At 44.0% G+C, this 21,983-nt stretch overlaps 1 protein-coding gene across 5 annotated transcripts in view; it reads left to right on the top strand.

Annotated features, from left to right (window-relative positions):
* Positions 1-283: 283 nt before the first annotated feature.
* The window catches only part of ATP11B (ATPase phospholipid transporting 11B (putative)), a 120,309-nt gene continuing 98,609 nt past the window's right edge, over positions 284-21,983 (top strand). For all 5 annotated transcript variants that reach the window (XM_054982564.1, XM_054982562.1, XM_054982561.1 and 2 more), the window contains exon 1: positions 284-549. In XM_054982564.1, coding sequence (XP_054838539.1) covers positions 523-549 — 27 coding nt within the window. In that variant the 5' untranslated portion in view covers positions 284-522. The remainder of the gene's footprint in view (positions 550-21,983) is intronic.

Here is a 21,983-nt window from a genome sequence, read left to right as displayed (position 1 = left end):
AAAGGAATCATTCTTTAAAAAATCAGCATAAAGTGGTATAGTCCTCCTTGGATTCCCCCCCCCTTTTATGGCCTTGGTAACCCAGCATGCTTTTCGCGGGCAGGTTTCCTCTCACCTTTGTCTTGAGTCCCACACCGGTTGCCTAGGCAACGCCCCCTCCTCATTCGCAACAGGTCCCTTCACCTTCGGGCCCCGCCCTTTCAAGCCACACCCCTCTGCTTCCGTCACTTCCTGGAGGCGTTCCGGACCGCGGGGAAGCCCCCTGGTGACGAGAGAGGGCGGCGCGAGCGGCTCCATGATGGCGGCCGGGCTGCAGCCGCGACGATTTCGGGGCCCTGCGCGACGGCGGCGGCGGGACTTCCGCGTTGCTCCTGAGGGAAGCGGCCGGCCTCTGTGCTGATGGCGAGCGGCGGGCGAGGGCGGCAGCGACAGCAGCGGCGCTTTTGACCGAGAGCCGAGCCGAGCCTCGCTTCGCTTGCAGGGAGCTGGGACCCACCGTCAAGCCGGTCGCTCGTCGGGGGGATGTGGCGGTGGATCCGCCAGCAGCTGGTAAGCGGGGAAGGAACCAAGTGGGCTGGGCTGGGCTGGGCTGGCTTCCATGTTGCGACTCTTCCCCCCATCCCATATGGGGAGAGTGGAGCTGCTTTCGTGGAGTTGCCAACCTCCCGGTGGCGGCTGGACATATCCCGCAATTACAGCTGTTCTCTAGGCCATAGAGATCAGTTTCCCTGGAGAAAGGGGCTGCTTTGAGGGGCTGATTCTGTGACATTATACCCCGCAGAGATTCTTCCCCTCCCCAGGCTGCACCCTCCAAATCTCCAGAGTAGGCAAGAACTCCTCTAAAGGAGAAATGCCTCTTCAACTCCTCTCCCCCCGAGTCTGCCCATTTCTTATTCTTGTGGTTCCCCACTCCCTCAGTCTAAGGCTTAGATTGGAGGTAGCTTGTATCTCTAACACTTGTTGCCTGTAAGCCCTCTGGGTTTCTGGGGCCCTTTGAGAGGCAGGGGATATAAATGTTTTTTCAATAAAGCAAAACTTGCCTTCTTAAGCTTTTGCTCTTCCTCCCCGAACTGCAATTCTTCCCTGCTCCTTTCCCTCCCATTCTCTGCCTTTCTTGGGTTTGAGTCCAGTGGCACCTCAGAGACCAACCAGATTTTCAGGGTATAAGCTTTCGAGACTCAAAGCTCCCTTCAGATACAGCTTTACAGATACCTGAAGAAGGGGACTTTGACCCTCCAAAACTTAAACCTTGAAAATCTGATTGGTCTCTGAGGTTCTATTGGACTCAAATCCTGCTGTTCTACTGCAGACTAACATGGCTGGCCACCTACCTAGAACTATCGACCTTTCCTGCTATTCCTTAAACCCCACAAGAGTCTAGGATTTTAAATGATAGAAGAACGCGGCTGTCTCCTTAAGCACAAAGTTGCCTCATGCCATGTAGCAAAGCTGATGCTGGTGAAAGCATCTCTGCAGGGCTCACATTCTTCTTCTACCTGATCCTTTTAGCTGGAGATGCCAGGAGTGGAAGTGGGGATCTTCTTACATGCCAAGCACCAGTGAGTCCATGTCCCTCCCCAGTCAGCTTGATTATTGAGTCCTGAGTCCCTTGGGGTCCCAAAGTCTGTTCATAAAATCCTGCTTTTAGGCCTAATGCCTGTCACAAAGACCATTTTTTGCCCCGCTTAGGTTGTGCTGCCTAGATGTGGCTTCCTTCCCCCTCTCCCAGTCTGCTCTCTTCTTTGCTTCTTGATTGTTGAGTTTAACATGTTAAAATGTATCTGCAAGTATAGGTACACTAGTTGGAGAGCAGTGATTGGCTGCAGCTGCCTTTCGAGAGTTTACTCTGTGTAATATATGAACCTGCCCTTCCCCTTGTGTATTCTGTGGCTCCCTGCACCTCCTTGTTCTACTGCTTGTACATGCTTGTACACCCTCCCCTGCCTCTCAAGTTCCTGAACTAAGCTTAGTGGTGGCGGGTGAACTAATCATTATCAGGAAGTGGAGTTGAAAGAAAAAATAAAGTTTCCTAGCTAATCACAGATGGAGACCTTTTCAACTCAGGGATAGTTACGGAAAGAACCACTGGATTACAAGACTGAATTTTGAAAGCAGCATTACAACATAGATGTGCTCCTCCTCCTGGAGGTGTCAGTACATTTGAAAAATTCTGTTTGTTTCTTCTGTTGAGCTTGGAATCAATTTGGCAGTTTTTCGACTGGCACAATCAGCTTGTCCTTGAAATCAAGCCCAGGCTTTTTAAACGGACTTCAAAAACTTATTGTAGTGAGATTTCAGTGTCACCAATAACAGTTCTTTTTACAGTGAATCTCCTCAAATGTAACATTCTTCGATTATTCACTGAGAGAAGGGCTTTACGCTTTGTTGAAAAGGGAAATCTGCAGTCTAGTTTTGTAGTAAAAGTTGTCTAGTGGGAGGTTTATAAAGATTTGGATTAGATTTCTTCAGCTGTTTCTACTTTAAGTACTAGAGGAGTTAGCCGTGTTAGTCTGTAGTAGCAAAATAGTAAAGAATCCAGTAGCGCCTTTAAGACTAACCAACTTTATTGTAGCATAAGCTTTCAAGAGCCACAGCATCTTCATCAGAATCTGACGAAGAGAGCTGTAGCTCTCGAAAGTTTATGCTACAATAAAGTTGGTTAGTCTTAAAGGTGCTACTGGACTGTTTACTATCTTGAAGTACTGTTACTGTCTTGCAGTTTGGTTTGGTAACCTGTTTAATATGAATGGTGCACCTTGATGGATCCCTTGTGCCTACTCTTTCCCCTTTGAAAAAGTACCTCTTGTAGTTGCCACCTCATTTCTCAATGCAGCTCTTCAACAGTTACAATAAAATGAGTAGCATGTGATTTTAAACCAGATCAGAGTCTTCTGATGTTTTATAACAAAAGGCTTAGTTAGAAAGAGCAACTGGAGGGTAGCTTTTTCCCTCACAAGTTGCACATTTACAACACAATAGTGTAATAAAATACAGTAACTGAGATAAAAAGTCTATAGCTCATTCACAGAAGTAAACATCCAGGTATCGACTGCCTCTTTATGAACTGTGTATAATTTAAACTGCGGTAGCACTTAATAGCGTTTCTATAATTTATTGAACGTTCCGAGCTGAATAAAAGAATTCTTTAAGCACTTTATAGAGATGCTTCCATTATGCTTTTACAATTAACTTGTTTTGTGATTGATTATATCTGGATGGCTTTTAGCTTTAACTGAAAAGCTAAAGTAACATGCAGTGATTTATTTCAATACTACTAGAATGATTATATAATTTTTAAAAAGGAGACTCACCTTTTAACTTAGAGACAAAAAGGCTAGCCTAATTAAACTATTGGAAGCACAGAGCTGCAACTTAATATTGATTGTAGATTACGCTGCTTATTGTTTGGATTTAATGCTGTAGTCATATTGTACCAAAAGTAAACAGCTTTTATGTCTTCTCTAGAGAATCTCCCCCCCCCCCCCTTCCCGGCTTGTTTTGTCTTGCAAGATGGAGTCTGACCAATGTATTGTAGCAGTTGTTTGTCTTGACTGCTTTATTATTACTCCATCAGGAATCATTAATGCATGCATGCCCATTTACTAGCTACCATGATAGCCTGATTTAACCAGTTGGTAGCTCTTTATTGGAGTAATCCTCAAAGCTGCCTAAGGAAACAACAGCGAATCTCCTGTGAGAAATAATTTAATGGCTTGCGGGAGTCGAAAGCACCGTCTTCGGAGGAGATTGAGTTGCTGCATCTCTGTATGATCTTGTCCACTTTCCAGGCTTCTTCCTGTCTATGATCATGTTCAGAACATTGACTTGTACAAATGCATTGTTGTATCTGAGGTTGGGTATCCCATTGGAAGCTATAGAGGGTTTTTTAAATAGCTTTGCTCTTTGAGGGGCACAAATGTGTTGTCTTGAGTTACAGCACATGTATTTTATTGTGCTTTGTTCTAGTTATGGCCAGTGTTGAGTGTTCAGTCAGTTTTGTATTCTGGTTACTCACAGGTGATGAAGCAGTGATCTCATTCTCATAACATTAAAGTAATTTGTAATCAACTTAAAAGCGCCAGCGTGGTGTAGTGGTTAGAGTGCTGGACTAGGAGCTGTGGGACCCAGGTTCAAAATCTCCGTCTTCAATAGATCTTTGTTGGGTGCTCTAAATGGGCCAGACACACACTTAGCCTAATCTACCTTGCTGTGTTGTTGTGAGGATAAAATGCTGGAGAGAAGAATGATGTAAGCCACTTTGGTTACCCTTGGGGAGAAAAACGGGGTATAAATGAAGCAAATAAATAAAATTAAATTTAAATTTATTTAGATCTAAACTGATAGTGTGCCACGGTAAACTTGGGCCTCAGGAAGAGCAAAGGCAGGGTTCGTACAGACAATTAAATTGGTCTGCCAGAGATGTCTTTCTGCTGTCCCCATCTGGCACTCCCTTGATGTGTGGGATGCCGTTGTGTTAGTGTCCCAGAAACCAAGGTTCACTATATTAAATCTCTTTAGAAGTGCTCATCTGAGTCACTCCAGCACCAAAGTGCTCATTTGCGCTTTTAAAGCCATAAACACTGGCAAAGCGACCATTTCCCCACTGCAGTTCCCTCCCACACTGTGGACCTGCTGCTGCTGCATATTTAGCTCTTTGGCCGTGTGCTCCCTCACTCCAACTCTGGAGGGCACATCTCCCCTGATTTTTTTTTCCAAAGCAGAGAAAAGCTCACCGCTGCTCCCCTCAGAGCCAGGGGTCCTTCCTGCCAGAAGGTACACCTAGAATATCACACTGTATTGCTTCAGTAAGGCTAGTGCGCATGTCGTGCTAAAAAGCCTTGCCTCTCTTGCCATTTAGAATCACAAGAGTGCTCTTTCTCTGACAAGTGTCTTGAGTTAAAGCATGCTAGTCAGGAAATCTGCATTCAGAGTAGCAAAGGCTGTTCAGGCTCGTGATAGTAGAGAATCACCGTACTTTTTTAAGGGTATGGCACTGGAGCTTTTTAAAAAAGAGAAACCGTCAGTTGAGACTAAGCGTAGATGACCAATTCGGCTTGCTTAAGACGTTCTTCCTGTATTATCTCTGTTGGTTTGGATTTGAAAGATATAACCAGTACAGGTTGGAAAACAGTCAGTGGATAATTTGAAGCAGTGATGATGCAAGAAGAGGATGTGTTAATGTTGGCAGAAGCGTTGCAACACAGCTAGGCAGGGGGTTCATAGATGTAATAATTGGTAAGATGGATCAACCACACCATAGATCCAGGAGCTGGCAATCAGTAGTGCCTTGGTTAAGCTGGAGGCCATGCCAACAGCCCTGACCATCCAATCAGTGCTAGCAGCAGATGCAGCATGGCCTTTAAGACTGTGTCTCACAGCCTAGGTGTGAGTGAGCCTACCAAGGATTGGCTGCTTCTATTGATGAGGGGTGGGGACATTGCCTGGCTTTCTGGATTGTGCCCAGTTTTTTTTAAAGCTAAATCCAAGAGTGTGCAAGTGAGGTCATATTTACTGATTGTGAACATTTTAAGCAAAATTAGCCGGCAGAGTTGCTCATCTAATAAGTTTCATGTTTTAAAAGCTGGATTATTTATACAATTCGGAGAGCACGTTCACATTTTTCTGAGAATTGGCATATGGATTTTTTGCAATATAATGACAGAGTAACATGAGTGATCCTTCATTAGGGAGTGATGGGTATAGCATGCAATAATTTTAGCATTGCTGTAGTGATGGATCTCTTTCTGCCTTTAACCATGATACTGACTTGTGACAACTGTGGAGAACGCTTAGTCCCTGTCTTGCTTGTGTTGTGTGCACTATACATGTTTGGAGAGGGATGAGGCAAGGGTATGTTGTAGTGGTGTTCAGGGCATCCTGAAGGGGTGCAGAGTCAACATTGTTTTACTGAGGGGAGAGGCTGATTTTGCCACAGCACTATAAAATGTGCACAGCTACCTTATTAGGACTCAGTGCCTTGAAAAGAATCTGATTCCACATGTTGTGCTGCTCTTTGAAAGAATAAAAGGAATAACTCTTTACTTTGGGTACAGAGCACAAACCAACCAGAAGCCGCTCTCAGTAGGTCCAAACAGAATGAGAAACACACTGAATAGGCAGCAAGATGAGCAGACTATTTGCTGAAGGAATTTGTAATAGAGATGGGCATGAACTGGGAAAATTCTAAACCGTGCAGTTCGTGGTTTGTCGCGTGTCATGAACCACGAACTTTCATGAACTTGCCCCGGTTCGTGAACTGGTTCGTTCAGTTCGTGAAAACATCCCTTCCGGGTCAGCAGAAGGTCTGCAGGGAGCCCATCCCCCCCCCCATGTTGCCTAGGGAACTGATTGATCGGCGCCAGGCTGTCTGCAGTGACGGACCAAATGAACCGGGGCTAGAATTCGTGAGAAATGAGCTCCCACGAACCACTGGTTCGTGAACCACAAACTGGCTCGGTTCATGATGAACTTCAGTTTGTATTTCGATTCGTGCCCACCTCTAATCTGTAACCTCATTAGGGAGCAAGTGTTGCCTTTTTCAGTGATGGCTTTTATTTTCTGAAATCTTGGCACTTGATAGAGGGTGATAATTTACAACCCAAAAGTCCATTAAATGGTACCTAGACAAACACATGTTGCTGTTTGTACATAGCAGTAAAAATGCCACAAATCCTGTAATGTAGTTATGCATTGAGTAAATCCATGAATTTGCCACTGTGAGAACTGAAAACTCTTCTTAGGTGTCGAAGTGAGAATAATAGCTATTTTCTTTAATCATGTGAATGCCACAAGTAGAAGGCTTTCCCCATCTATAAGGATTTTTGATTTGCTGTGGTTAAGAGAGCTGGCACTACAGTAAGAAAAGGGTGAAACGAACAACAATGTATTCCAGAGGTTTTAGACTTTACAATATTGTGATTAAACTTTCTCTCTCACACACACATAACGATCTGAAGCATTGTTGGAACCAGAGTTCATTTCGAGGGGGAACGCACAGGAACGCAGTTCCGGCAGTTCCCCAAAGAGGTCACATGTCAGGTGGCCCCGCCCACCTGACTCTCAGCCATTTTGGGTCCTTTTCAGCCTGGATTACAGGTGGTGGATCACTCTCTCGCTCAGCAGTGGCCTGATCCTGACCATTTTGGGCCCCTTTTTGGCCATTTTCAGCCCCTTTTTGCCATTTTGGGCCCAATTTCGGTACTGAATGGCCAGGATTGGGTCCAAAACAGCCGGGATAGGTGATGTCAGGGGGTGTGGCATATGCAAATCAGTTATGCTAATGAGTTCCTCCAGCTCTTTTTCTACTAAATGACCCCTGGTTGGAACAACTGCGAAGTTGTAGGCTGTAGTCTTCTAGACGGAATAATTTTTGTGGTAGAAGTATTTTGAGAGTCACTGCTGTTGAGGAGAAGCCTTCCTTGGTGTCACCTGAGAGCTGATTGTGTGAACTGTGAACAGTTTTGCTTGGTTCAACAGTTGCATGGTTCAACAGTTTTGCTTGCAGCCTTAGACTGAAAATCTCTCAGGCACTGTTCACCTTCTCTCCTTACTGACCTGGCTTGGTCATTGCATAGATGAGATAAGAAGTGCTGTGTAAATGAAACTGAGTGTTGCTTATAACCAGCGAAGGAGTTTGTGTGCTTCTATCTAGTTCTTGCCAGAGCGAATGTGTTTAGTGTTGCATAACAGGCTAGGAGCAGCTGTTTGTGCAGAAGAAATCCAGCCAAGTAGGAAAGAAGCTGTAGGCAAGCCCTGGCTCACTAATACAGATTATGTTCACAGAAGAGTCAGTTACGAAGTTCACACGTGGCGTTTGAAACAGAGGAAATGAGCTCATCAAATGCAAATACCAGGCTCGATACTGCAGTAGTGAGGAAGTTGGGACAGCACTTTGTTATCTCCTGTCATGAATCGGAAGGCCCTCAAAGCTTACAAGTTTTGTAAATTCCTGCTTTACGCTACTCCAGAAGTGTAGATTCCAAATATCTTTTAAAGTGCTTGTTTTACATAGAGCTTGATTTCCCTTTTTGAGTAAGTTATTCTGTGCATGGAATGCACACAGAAGGGCCCTGATTCATCATTACTCTTGTGCTGCTAGCTGTCCGTGACAAGTGGTGGCCCTAGATGGTGACTGTAAATCTCCATGGTCATGAGTGGAGCCAGCCAGGTCTCTTAGGACTGAGATCAGTGTGTAGATGACCAGTTAATAATAATATTTGATTTATATACTGCCCTTCAGGACAACTTAGTGCCCACTCAGAGCGATTTACAAAGTGTGTAATTATTATCCTTCCAGCAATCACCCTGTGAGGTGGGTGGGGTTGAGAGAGCTCTGAGAAGCTGTGACTGGCCCCAAGTCACCCAGCTGGCTTCAAGTTGAAGAGTGGGGAATCAAACCTGTTTTTCTAGACTAAAGTCCTGCTGCTCTTAACAACTACACCAAACTGGAATTTGCATCCATACTGTACATGTGTAAGCTTGCTTTCATATGGGGCACATCAGTACAAGAGCAGGGATTTGCAGACACAATTTCTTTGTTGTTTTCTTATTGTTTGATTAGTATAAGCGGTGGTAAGAAATCCCAGCCTCCAATTCCACTAAAGGTAACTTTCTTCCAGCTTCTTGTAATGTATTTTGGGTTATTTTACTGCCTCCCCAGCTCTGTGTGAGAGATCATGACTGAATAAGGGTTGGAACTCCATGTAAAAAGAAATTCTCTATACTTTGATCTTAAAGGGTGGCCTACATCTTTGATCTGCATCAAATCAGATAAAGAAGTGCTGACCTTTACAGGTGGTGGGTTGGTTGCAAAACAACTGAGGCCCGACATGGCCTAGGCTGTGTAATGGCCAAACACCTCCATGTTTTCATGGAGGAAAAGGATTATCTAGACCCGTTTCAGCCTGTTAAGACCTCATTGTAGAACTGAAAGTGCCTTGGTTGCTGTGATTGATCTTTGCCAGGAAATAGACAAGGACTGTCATGTTTCAGTGGCTTTGCAATACCCACTGTGACATCCTGCTGGCAGAGATGAGTATTACAGGAGATTCTTTCCCAGCTGCTTGCCAGGATGTGGTATGAGAGGTCTTAGTGCTCAGTCCATGGCATAGAAGCCTGTGTCGTGTAGTGGTTAGAGTCTGGCATCTGGAAGCCCAGGTTTGAATCTGCAGTCTGCTATGGAAGCTCAGCAGGGTTGTTGCAAAGATAAAAAGGAGGAGAGGATAATATAAGCTGCTTTGGGTTCCCCTTAGGGAAAAAGGAAAGGTAGAAATAAACAAAGTTGCACTATAAGGCGCTTGTGGCTCTCTATTTTGTTTTCCCTGCTACCTAACATCTGCATGGAACTCTGGAAGGAGGCAATATAAAGGTTTAGGAGGATATCTGTCATTTTGTTAAGACCCGAGTCCTCCTTTTTTTTAAGCAGTCTTATGAAGCAGTAAATCCAGAGGGTAGCTATGTTAGCCTGTTGCAGCGGAGAATGTATACTCTGTTCCCATAGGATGTTCATGCTATGCCTTTCCTAAAGTGAGCTCTGACTCATAAAGCTTTGGGGGGAAAGCTTGCAGGTCTTTGATAAGAAACTGATCTAAACTCCTTTTGCTGCTTTAAGATCATGATGAGCATCAGTTAACTTATCTAGTAAATATAATTACATTATAGAGTTTAAAGGTATTAAAACCTTATTTTTCTGCAAGCAAAATTGTAAAACATCCCTGTACTTGAGAGAGAGACCTGAAGACTACTCCACCCTGAGCTGCCTTAGCACATGTATCTGAAGAGTGAGGCTGAAAAAAGTTGAAGGTTGAAAATGAATTTTGCACTGTTTTTTTTAAATTTCCCATTTTTTCCCATTAGAAGGAGGGGGATTGGGGTGGTGAAGAAAAAAAATATCCAGTTTTCTCTGGGCCACCACATCTGTAAGCTAAACATAATTCAAAGTGCTGGTTTGTACCTTTTAAAACTCTCGACACACTTAATTGGAGTATCCAGAGAACCTCCACCTACAAGAATTTGCTCATATCTTAACAGAGTGATTATCAGACAGATTATCAGACTGTGTGTACCGCCTTCTTAACTGAAATGGATGTTAGGGTACCTTTCCTTTGGAGCACCTTCCCTGCTGCAACACTTGCTTTAAGTTTTAGGTGACAGTTTGAGACTCTTTTTGTTCTTAGGCATTTAGTAATAATTAGTACTTATTTACCCTTAGTGCTTGCTAGTGTTCCTGCTAGCTTTTACATCTAGTTTTAATGGGTTTTTGAACTGCAGTGTTGTAATTTGTTTACTGTTTCTTATTGCTTTTTTATCACTGAGTTTGATCTCGTTGCTTTTTTTGTGAACGACTTTGAAAGCCTTGGCTGACAAGCCACCACTTCAACAAGAAATTTTTCCCAGCCACGCAATAGTGCGGTTGGAGTGCTGGGGAATGCAGTAGCCCTGTAAGAGAAACATGCCTTTGAAGACATATTAGTGGATAGCCTGCAACATATGAATAAACTGAACAATGGTTGTTGTGGGTTTTCCGGACTGTATTGCCGTGGTCTTGGCATTGTCGTTCCTGACGTTTCGCCAGCAGCTGTGGCTGGCATCTTCAGAGGTGTAGCACCAAAAGACTTTTGGTGCTACACCTCTGAAGATGCCAGCCACAGCTGCTGGCGAAACGTCAGGAACGACAATGCCAAGACCACGGCAATACAGCCCGGAAAACCCACAACAACCATCGTTCTCTAGCCATGAAAGCCTTCAACAATAAACTGAACACTTTGCAAACGGTGTGGAGAACTCTTAGCTGGTGACCCGAACAGATAATCCAAAACTTCAAGCAGTGCAAAACGTATTGGGGAGGGGACTTGGCCTCTCCAGTAATGTCAGAGATGCAAGTCCATGGCCGTTTGTTTATGGTTGCGTAGCCAGATTTTAAAATTGACTGTGTTGCTTGGTGAAGTGTGCCATCACTGCTCCATAAAATGTTAGTGTATCTAGCTACCTGGATATTGGGCAGCAAAACTCCGACATGGTGACTTTCCACTATATTGGTCGGCTTTATTGCACTGCACCATTTTTATTTCTGTGATATCAATACCAGCTGAAATTTGAACATAAACCATCACTGAGGTTCCTTCAGAGTTCAAATTTCAGCTGGTATTGATATCACAGAAATAAAAATGGTGCAGTGCAATAAAGCCGACCAATATTGTGGAAAGTGGCCCTGTCGGAGTTCTTGCTGCCTGCCCGTCAGTTGGGGATTCTGGCATTTGTTGCATCATTTATGTGGACAGATGGCGCGGGTTCTGGCTACAGATGCTGAATAGAGGATATCCTTGTGCTCGGCTCGGCCCGTTCCCAGAGGTCGCTTGAGCTGCCCAGTAATGCTATCAGAAGTTAGAGGCATTTGTGGATGAGATTGGCTCATAAAAGCTGCTGAAAGATATGCCTCCCTTCACTCTTCTTACTCAGTTTATTCTGGTGTGTGTGTGTGTGTGTAGTGGGGGTGGGTGCAAAGAGGGGGATGGTGATAGAGATGCTTTGCTGTTTGATGTTGCATGGGAACATTGCCTTTGTTTTTGCCACGTTATAAATGTTTGATTCACGAACTCGCTTCTCGTTTTAGTTGCCCTTTTGTTGTCGAGCTCCGCTTCTGATGTCGTCATTCTCTCCCCCCCCCCCAACTGTCTGTTCTAGAAACATTCAGTTTGTCTTCAGCTGTCTGCTTTGTGTGGAAACGCTGCTTGACAAGCAAAACAAACAGTGGGAAAGATTTTCCCCTCTTCCTGGGGTATAACCTTGAAAAATGCAGTTAGCTGTCAATAAAAATCTCTTCAGGTGCCTTTGCGAGTTGTCTGGATGCAACTGAGAAACTTCTAAGCATATTTTTCAGTCTGCCTTTTTTGCTTCTGAACCTCTTTTCAGTGCCAATTTTCAATATTGCCAGACTTGATATTTATATTATAGGCTGTGTTGGCACAAGGAAACTGATGATCCTCTTTGTAGGGTGCAGTGTACGTAGTTTATGTGAGGAGTGCTAAAAAGATGATTTCCTGAAGTACCTCCACTGTAGGAAATCCCCTTATGCTGTAGGTTCCCTCACTTTATGGCTTATATAGCACCTAGTGGTTGCCAAAGTAAAACCTGTATGCGGTGCATGAGAATAAATGTGCAGTTTGCCATACTGCCTGACTACTCTGGTCATCTTCAGAGGCCCTGCTTGGAGACCCTGAATTGGGTCGAGAGGCAGCATGCCAGTGTCTTAAATAGATAAATGTTGTGGGATGGTTTTGCTTCTGCTCTACGGAACTATGGAATAGGTTGCAGAGCCAAGCTGGAGAGGCAGGCAGGAGCACAGACCTAACCCTGCTTTAGTCTCTCAACCACTCGTGTTGCAGCAGAAAAGAGCAAGAGTCCAGTAGCACCTATAAGACTAACAAAATTAGTGGTAGGGTATGAGCTTTCATGAGCCACAGCTCACTTCTTCAGATACAGCTAGAATATGAGTCCATCTGTCCTTATATCTTGGAGAGTGGAGTGATTTCAGATGCCAAATAGCAGGTAGATAATTTAGATTTTTTAGATAATTTGTGTTTTTCCTCTGGTGGGTTTTTTTCTTTTTGATAGTAATAATAGCAGGTAAATGACAACAGCCAGTGAATGACAATATGTCAGACTGTGGATGACAGGATATGGCAGGTAGACTCCTGGATCATTTCAGCAAGACGCAGGTCCTTGGTTAAATGACTTTTATTCAGAAAATCAGCCTTTTCCCACATACATAGGTCCATAGGAGTACATGGAAGTAAAAGGCATATGAGCATGACAACTTCTCATTGAAAGGAATAAGTTTCAAAGCAGTTACTGAACTATATACTCACACAACCACCTCCCTTCTAAACCACAAGCCCAGAAGCAGCCTGGGAAACATCTTCGGAATTCATACACTAGGCAGACAAGATACTGAGAACTGCAACATTTCAGACACCCAAGGTCAGTTCAAAGAACATCAATAGGAGATGTATTGTCGAAGGCTTTCACAGCCGGACAATCTCTCCTATTGATGGTTGTTGTGGATTTTCCGGGCTGTATAGCCATGGTCTTGGCATTGTAGTTCCTGACGTTTCGCCAGCAGCTGTGACTGGCATCTTCAGAGGTGTAACACCAAAAGACAGAGATCTCGCAGTGTCACAGTGTGGAAAAGAAGTTGGCAGGTAATTTATATCTACTCAGGAAGGTAGGGTTGGGCTGAGTCATCCTGTAAGAGTTTCCCAGAGTGTGGAATGCTAATGGGAGGGAGGCTTCACTGTATCCTGAGGAGGTTGTTTTGCATATGGATTGGTGCTTGATATGCTAATCTTCTCTGCGGGGCTATTGTCGGGTATAGAGTATTTTGTTAGCCTGGTGTTTTTCAGGACTGGAAACCATGCTCTGTTCATTCTTAAGGTCTCTTCTTTCCTGTTGAAATTGTGCTTATGCTTATGAATTTCAATGGCTTCCCTGTGCAATATGCCGAAGTATTTGGAAGTGTTGTCCAGCATTTTAGTGTCCTGGAATAGGATACTGTGTCCCGTTTGAGTTAGGCTATGTTCAGCCACTGCTTATTTTTCCGGATGGCCAAGTCTGCAATGTCTTTTATGTGGACCCCCTCACCTCTGCAGGAGTATACCACATACCCTGCAGCTGTGGACAAGTTTACATCGGGACCACACAGCGTAGCATCCAGACAAGAATAAAAGAACATGAAAGACACTGAGAGATCTGTCTTTTGGTGCTACACCTCTGAAGATGCCAGTCACAGCAGGGTTATGCTGCAGGGTTATGCTGTGAGAGGGAGAAAACGAAAGTGAATCCCAAAGCTATGGACCCAACCTGAAATGTACCTATCAGTTACCACATTAGATCAGTATTGACAATACTGAGTTAACTCCATAAACAGTCTGAGAATCCACTAGTATCCTAATAACAGGAAATCCTAACAACAGGAACAGGAAATTGAGTTACGCCAGGATTATGATTACAATAACTGGCAGTAGAACCTAATTGAATTATAACTGGCATATAAGCATCAGAACTAACATTGGCATGGGTGAATGGGTACAGTCATACATGACACAATAGTAGGTGTAATTGGATTAGGTGGGATATGCAGAATGGTAGTAAGTGTGGAGAAATCAGCATTGGTAACGAGACAGGAAGCTTAGGTCTCGATTCAATCCAGGTGGATGCGTTGTCTTGAGCTTCACTATCTGTTGCAATTCAGCAGTCTCTCTAATCTCCCTTTGAAATTCCTTTGCAAGATAATAGCAACTGAATGTCCTGGAAGGTTAAAATGTCCCCCCACTGGTTTTTGAATGTTGTGGTTTTTGATGTCAGACTTATGTCCATTAATTCTTTCTCAAAGGGACTGGCCAGTTTGTCCGACGTAGAGGGTGGAAGGACATGGAGTCCAGCCTTATAGGTGCTTCTGGACTCTTGCTCTTGTCTACTGCTCCAGGCAGACAAACACAGCTACCCATCTTGCTCTAACCCCTCTTGTTGATACCCAGCTGTGCTGCAAGCCCCTGTTGATTGTGTGGCTACTGGCATCTAATCTGTAGGTTGCAGCCAATTCAGTCAATTCAACATCCCATGAGGTTCTGGCACTAGGTAAATGTAACAATTGTGTTATAGTTTTGTTGCTAGTGCTTGCCCTGACTCTGGCCTTGGATAATAGCTCCACTTTGCTTTCCCTTTACTCTCCAGTGTAAACTCTGTCATCTTATTATGTGTGTATCTTATTGTTATGTTAAAATGTTAAGAAGGCATGAGATACAGAAAGGTCTTTTCCCAGCACCTGCTACCTGGGATTCTTTAACTGAAGATGCCAGGGGAAAAACCCGGGATCTGGTTATACAGCATGTACTCTGCTACTGATCCGTAGCCACTACAATAGATTAAATGCTAGCTAGTAACATAACTGGCATAGGGGGAAAAAACCACATACAAAATGCCCAAGACACAGCTGTACGTTTTAATTGCTCATGACGGAAATCTCGAGGCTATTTCACATGTTACTGTATTTGTCAAACAGCTCAACACCATGCAGAAATCTTGGCTCAGCCGTTGGCTGCAATGGGTTGAAGAAAGCCAAGTTTAATTTTTGTTAGCTCGTCTGCAGGTTACCATAGTGATTAAAATACAGCTCTTCAAACATGAGATGAACCAATTTAATTAACGTGAAACCAGGGAACTCTTTAACAGGAGGCTGAAAGTTGCCCAGAAGAGCATTAAGGGGAGTTATCTTGGGCTCACTATAAAATCTTGTCATTGGTGCTTATTGCTTGTTAACATTTTTTGCTTTTTTGGATGAAGAGTGAGCCTAAAAACTTTTAAAACTGCAGAATTATAGCATCTTTTATGTAGCTTTCAGTAGGGTTTTCTCAGTAACGTGATTTCTCCACTGAACCATTGTCCCCCATAGCCATAGTCCTGCATTTAAAACGACTCTAAACCCACCTTACATAGCAATACCTTTCAGAAAAAGTGGATTTTTCTAATTGCTTGCATGGAGGGTTTGAGAGCCAACAGATAACAAGAGCTGAATTGATCTGACAGAGCACTTCTGGAAACCCAAGGTCATCTTTGCCTGGCAAAACTGCAGGTGACATAATTGCTGCTAAGCTGTATTTTAATTAAAAAATTCTCTTCCGCTAACAAATAAAAGTTGGAGGTGGGGACAGATGTTTAGCCAGCAAGAGACATTTTTTGCTGGAAAACGGGGTTTCAGCATTTCCCCTCTCATCCCCAAACTTTTTGAGGCAGTAATTCAATAAGAGCTTTCTTGGATTTTAGTTAGTGTCTTGTTCGCTTGACTTTTGACATTTTCTTTATGAATACAGTAATAGAACTGGGGACTAACAAGAGAATTTATGTGCCTTCAGTGGGCAACATTTGCATATGAAACTACTTTGCTAAGGAAGCTGGAAAGGTTCTAATTTTTCTTTATAGCTTAGAATCAGAAATATTAAACACTGCAGTTCTTATGCAGAACCATGGCCAGAGGGTATATATCTTCATTATGCAGCCAGAAGCAAGGAAACCCTCAATTTTGATCTGTATTAAATAAGATTTCAGTTTTTCCTCTCGTTTGATTATGTGAAATAATCACCATGGAGCCCAAACATCCTGTTAACAAAGCTTACAATGACCAATCTGTCAGTGTTGCATATTTATTAATTTCCTTTCTTTCAACCCTGCCTTCCTCCCCAGCAGGGGACTCAAAGTCGCTTATGTTTCCCTTTCCTACTGTGAAGATAGCCTAGGCTGAGAGTGGACTACAGGCTGAGAGTGGTCCAAAGTCATCTAGCAGGTTGCCATGGCTAAGCAGGGATTTGAATCTGGGGTATCCCAGATCCTAGTCTGATACCTTGACCACTACACAACACTGCCTCTCACAGGTCAGTGTGGACAACATATCAGCCATGTTCTAACACTGGACCACCCTATCTGATGAAACTTCAGGAAGCTTCCAGACTGGAATGGGCGTAACCTTAAACAAATTCTTCGTGTATTCTCTGAAAGCTGTCATCTGTCTGTGTGGGAGCTTGACCTAGCTTTGTTCCCAACTGTGGCCACAGCTGTGTGGGTCATGGAAGAGCCTTTGTATATGTCACAAAAACCTACCTGAGGTTCTGCATGTTTGGATGGAGCTTCCTACTTTAGAGTTCGTCCAGATAAGTTCAGGGATCGCAGTGCTCCTTTGCTTCCAGAGCTTGGGAGCTTCTTTAAGCTTTGCCCTACAGGTTAATAATTAGCTCACACAGTGCACAATTTCCTAGATCCTTAAAAATCATCCTCTGAGTGCTTTGGAAGTACAAAGTATCCTGGTTGGTCTAAATGCTGGCTATTATGTGGTGACATTTTGCAATCTGATTAGAGAAGAGCTTCTGAGATGCACATGCTCAGTTCTCATATATCCAAGCATTGTGAATAGGACAGATTTATATTCTAAGCCAGGTAGCAACTAACTTTGCGGAATTGTGTAACTAAAAGCTTTGACCAACAAAATCCAAACTCTTGACTTTATTTGCTCAACAGAAATAGAATAAAATAAAGGTGGTTAAGACAGCATGGCACTTAATCAAATTATTTAGTATTATGGCAAACAAGTTTCTTAATACCACTACTTTTTAAACTGCACGTTCTTCGATTTTTTTGGTAATATTTAGAATAATAAAAAAATACTAGAGTTTAAAAATGGTGCTTTCCCAATGCTGCTTAGTATATTGGCAAAGAATTTTGCACCTCAGATTAATTTAACTGAAAATATGGTATCTATTTTCTTTAGCTTTTCGGATGACAGCATCACACCACTGCACAGTAGCCTGCAAGGTTCATAAAATTATTGCAGCTAGTTCTGTGAGCTTGATGGGGCTTTGGGCTGATGTTCAGTTCTCTGTAAGACACGGCAAACCTCTTTGCTTCAAAATGCAGTCTGTGGTGCAGCATGGAGTTTCCTGTGTATGTCAGAAGCCGTTCCAAATGTCTTCTGCTTTTGCATTTTGGCATTCATGATTCACAGTTTTTTGGTAGTGAAAGCTTTTGAGGAAACTGCTGAATGCTTTGGTACTTCAGTTTATCTGCAGCACTGGCATTTGGCAGTGGCTAAGCTGAGTTTTGTGTCTGAGTTGCACATATCTTCTGTTTCTGCTTCTGCAGACCATAGAAGGGAGTCAGTCTGTTTAGTAGAACAAAATGGTAGAATGCTGTAGTATTAAATGTCACAGCGGCATACTTGCTTTCATGTCCACGTGCAAAAGATATAACTTCCCTTTGTATCTGCTTTGAGGTGAGCCTAGGCCTTCCCTAGGGTGGAAACACTGAACCCAAATATAAAGATGATCTGTGTTGTAGAGTAACTTCTTTATCGGGTAGTTTCAAGTGGGCAGCCCTGTTGGTATGTAGTAGAAGAGCAAGATTCAGGTCCAGTAGTACCTGAAAGACAAAGCACGTTTCCAGGCTATGACCTCTCAAGAGTCTTGCTCCAGTCTTACACCCAACTCTTTTCTAAGACAAACTTGGATTCTGGGCCTGAGTTACCATTTCAACCTCTTAGCCTGGAACTACCCCCTGTGTTCTGTATTACCAGCAGCCTCTCTTCCTCTGCAGTTTGTCTTTTTGTGCTTCTATGTTTTTCTCTTAATGCAAACTCGCTATCCGTGCAAGATGCCTGCTCTTCCTGTCAGTTGTGGTTGATGGTGGTGATTGCTACTACACACACTTTTTTCCCTCTGACAACTGCTCTCTGGCTCCAGCGTTGTGTGGGCGAGGAACCGTTCATATCAGTTAAGAGGGCTGTACCAATTCTATTCACTGCTCTTTAATAACAGACTGTCTGACACGGTGTCCATCTTTAATTGTCTGAGATTTGCTTATCCTAAATGTTCTTTTCCCCTGGCTTGCTGGTGTTTCATTTTTATAACAAACTTGCATTTTCATTCAACTTAATGTCCCGTGTGTCCCAGCACCACATGAAAATGATAATAAACTTCCAGGCTCTTAGCAAAGAGTTGGATCTTGTCCGTTGAGCTTTCTTGTTGATCAGTGTTTGCTACAACCATTCAAAACCAACCGTTGAAGCAGATGCAGGCTAATAAATTGAAGTTTAATCCCAACACGATGGCAGTGCTATTGGGGAGTGGCCGGTTTGACACTGCTACCCAGTATGGATGGTCTCCTTGCGAGTTTGGGGAATTAGCACGCAAGGAGAGGCAGCGAGAGGCAGGTAACAGCAGGATCCTCCTCCAGTGTATACCAGAGGACTCTCGAAATGACGAGTCGGGTGTTTCAAATGAAATGATTTATAAAATTAAAAAAAAAAGACGAACAGAGGAACTGCAGTTACCTGTGATGACTGAGGAGGCGTGATGGCTGGATGGGAGCAGCTGTCAGAGCCCTGATTAGTCTGGAATTGGAAAGAGAAGGAAGGGAGATTGGAAGGGTGTGCTACGATTGAATCACGGGCGGGGTTTCTCAAGTGCCTCTATTGTCTGGATCTCTGCACTTCTCTGCAGTGTGGAGGGCTGAAAAGCCAGTCTCACCTCAAGCCTTGCATTCCAGTATTTCTCCATTTCCCATCGAGGATCTGGCAACTGCTTCCTACCCAGCCAGGCTGTTTTGTTGTGTTTAAAATGCACGAGGAGGGAGACTTATGATACTCCATATCGTAAGGCTAGAGGGGACTGCTGTCAACCTGTTCTTGATTGGGTTGCACTCCCCTTGAAGGAACAGGTCTGTAGTCCAGGGGTGCTCCTGAATAAGCAGGTGACGGCTGTGGCCAGAAGTGCCTTTTACCAGCTTTGTCTGGTTAGCCAGCTGTGGCCTTTCCTTGGCTGAGTATGGCGCATGCTCTCGTTACATCTAGATTGGATAACCACAGTGCACTCTGTTCGGGGCTGCCCTCAAAGAGTGCTTGGAAACTTCAGTTGGTACAGAATCTTACAGCCAAGATGTTGCCTGGAGCGGGCTACAGGGACCATATCAGTGCAGTCTTGGCCTTTCTACACTTGCTCCCAATATGTTTCTCAGTACAATTCAAGAAGCTGTGTATGATTTGGGACCAACGTATCAGAAGGACTAGCTACTGACTTATGAAGCTGTCCAACCACAGGGGTCATCTTCTGAGGTCCTGCTTCTGGTGTCCCCACCTTCTGAGGTTAGCTGGGGGGCAACCCAAGAGAGAGCTGCCTTGGCTGTGTCTGTCAAAACTCCTCTGGAACTCCTTCCCCAGGGAGGCCCATCTGTCCCTTTCTGTTGCCATCCTATGACAATGGGGAAAGACTTCTTTGTTCTGTTTGGCAGTCCCTCAGTGATCCCACATTCCTGCCCAATGTTTTAATTGTTTTATGTTTTTGTAGTGTATCTTAGCTCTGGTTTTCATGGTTTTCATGTGTTTTTGTTGCTTTTAAAGTTTTGGTTTCGTTTTCAATTTGTTAACCACTTTGGTGGTTCTTATGCAGGGAGAAAGGCAGAGTATAAATTTTGTAAAAGACTAAAACAATAAAACGCTGCTAAAAATGGCTGCTGGAGGCAGATTGCTGATTTTCAGCAAGTCCCTGTAGCAATTCTGGAACCTCCTCTTGCCTACTTTTCCTTAGCCTTGTAAAAAATTGTGTTGACGCCATTCTGCCTTCCCCCAGCAGCTGCTGGTTAAAATGGGATTTTTATGATATGTGGCAGCAAACCTGATCCACTGGTTCCCTCGCTCTGCAAAGGTAGTTTTCCTTCTAGCAGCAGAACTGTTGCTGCCAACTGTCAATGGCATCTGTTGGAAAGGCGTTGCCGGATTGAATTGGCAGAGTGAACCAGAGGCGGCAGAGTGAACCAGAGGCACCACAGTGGGCATATTGGCGATAGTAGCCCTGGTCTCTGCCTGGGATGTAGCCAGTTCTTCAGTTGCATATTGGGTGACCAGAGAGAGCTGGTATGGTGCAATGGTTAGTGTTGGACTAGGAGGGCCATGTTTGAATTTCTGCTCTAACTGTGGATGTTTGCGGGGTGACCTTGGGCCAGTGGAGATTGTTTTGTCCCTTCTTCCTTTTATCCTAAGCCACTTTTATCCTTAAGCCACTTTGGACCTCCATTGGGGAGGAAGGTGGGGCATAAGGAAAGTAAATAAAATAAATATTCTCATGCGGTGTTGAGCTTTGGAGATGAAATCAGAAGCAGCAAGAGGGTCCATATTCCAGCACAAAGTGGGATGACCGTCTCCACCATTGTCCTCAAATTAATTAATGTTCCTTTGGAGTATCCCCTAGCCCAGCAAAAAGCAGACCCTCTCATGCCCCAAGTTTCTGCATGATCCAGGGGACTTGGGGGAGAGAAGTTGGGAGAAACCACCAGTAGTAGTCAGCTAGCCGTTTGTCGAACCCTGTCTGCAGAGCTACTTTTATAGAGTCCTATTTGTCCAAAGAACTTGTGTACACCTGCTCATGGGATGCCCTTATTGTTAAATAATGAGAGAATATTGCCAGCACGCTTTCCATCAATTCCTAGACATTTAATGATGATGTGGCAGTGGAAGTTTTAAACTATAGAGGAGGTTCAGTCTGCATGTGGAGGCTTCAATGTGCATACGAAATAGGCAGCAGTATCAGACCTGTTGATGAAAGTCTCTTTGTTTTGTGCTAATGGTATAAGGCCTTTTGAAATACTTGAGGAAGCAGTTGAACTAGTCTCTTTAGATTGGTCCGGTGTCTCACCCACCTGGGCTTTGCCATGTGGATGTGTCATTCTGGGTCATGTTGGTGTCTTCTCATCCTTGATCAGCAGCTAATTTTACCATAAGTTCACTTTGCAGCATTAGTGGGAGATGGCAAGCCGTCTGCACTTTGTTCCTTTCTGCTCAGGGTGAGGTGGGAAAATGTGTACGGATTGCTGCATGTGGACAGCAGAGACAGGCATGGAGGGGGGGGGGGACTCCTCATCTTGGCCATTTCCTTCCTCACTCTTTCACATGACCTGCAGCCAGAAATGGTGGATTCTGGCAAGTGGGGGAGGCAGAACTTGTTAGTAGTTATAGACTGGGCGGCATGAGGAAGAAAAAACCATGTACCCCGCCTTGAACCCCTTGAAGGAAGGGGTAGATAAACTGGTATTTGATAGGTGGAAATTTAGATAAGAGTGTGATCTCCACAGTTTCTGATTCCTCCTTCATATTCTGTGCTAAGACAGTAACAACCACAGTTTTCACTACGCCCTTCCTGTACCATTTCCCCAGTTCCTGCTTCTTCTGGGCTGTGGCAGAAAAGCCGTAATTTTCCCCTTGAGTTGCATCACTTGCAGGTGTTACTTTCTTCTTTAACTTGAGTATCTTCTGACACACCCAGATGCGGTTACGCTACTGTAGCCCAAAATTCACAGGACACAGAGGTTAAAAGAATATAATTCATCAGTGTATTGAAATTACCCTGAAGAGCAATTCCGGCATGAGTGACCGGTGGATATTTCTGCTTTCT

The sequence above is a fragment of the Eublepharis macularius genome, chromosome 6, assembly GCF_028583425.1.
Source record: "Eublepharis macularius isolate TG4126 chromosome 6, MPM_Emac_v1.0, whole genome shotgun sequence".
In the NCBI taxonomy this organism is placed as follows: Eukaryota; Metazoa; Chordata; class Lepidosauria; order Squamata; family Eublepharidae; genus Eublepharis; species Eublepharis macularius.
Note: the sequence above shows the minus strand (reverse complement) of the source record. Positions and strands in the feature narration are given on the sequence as shown.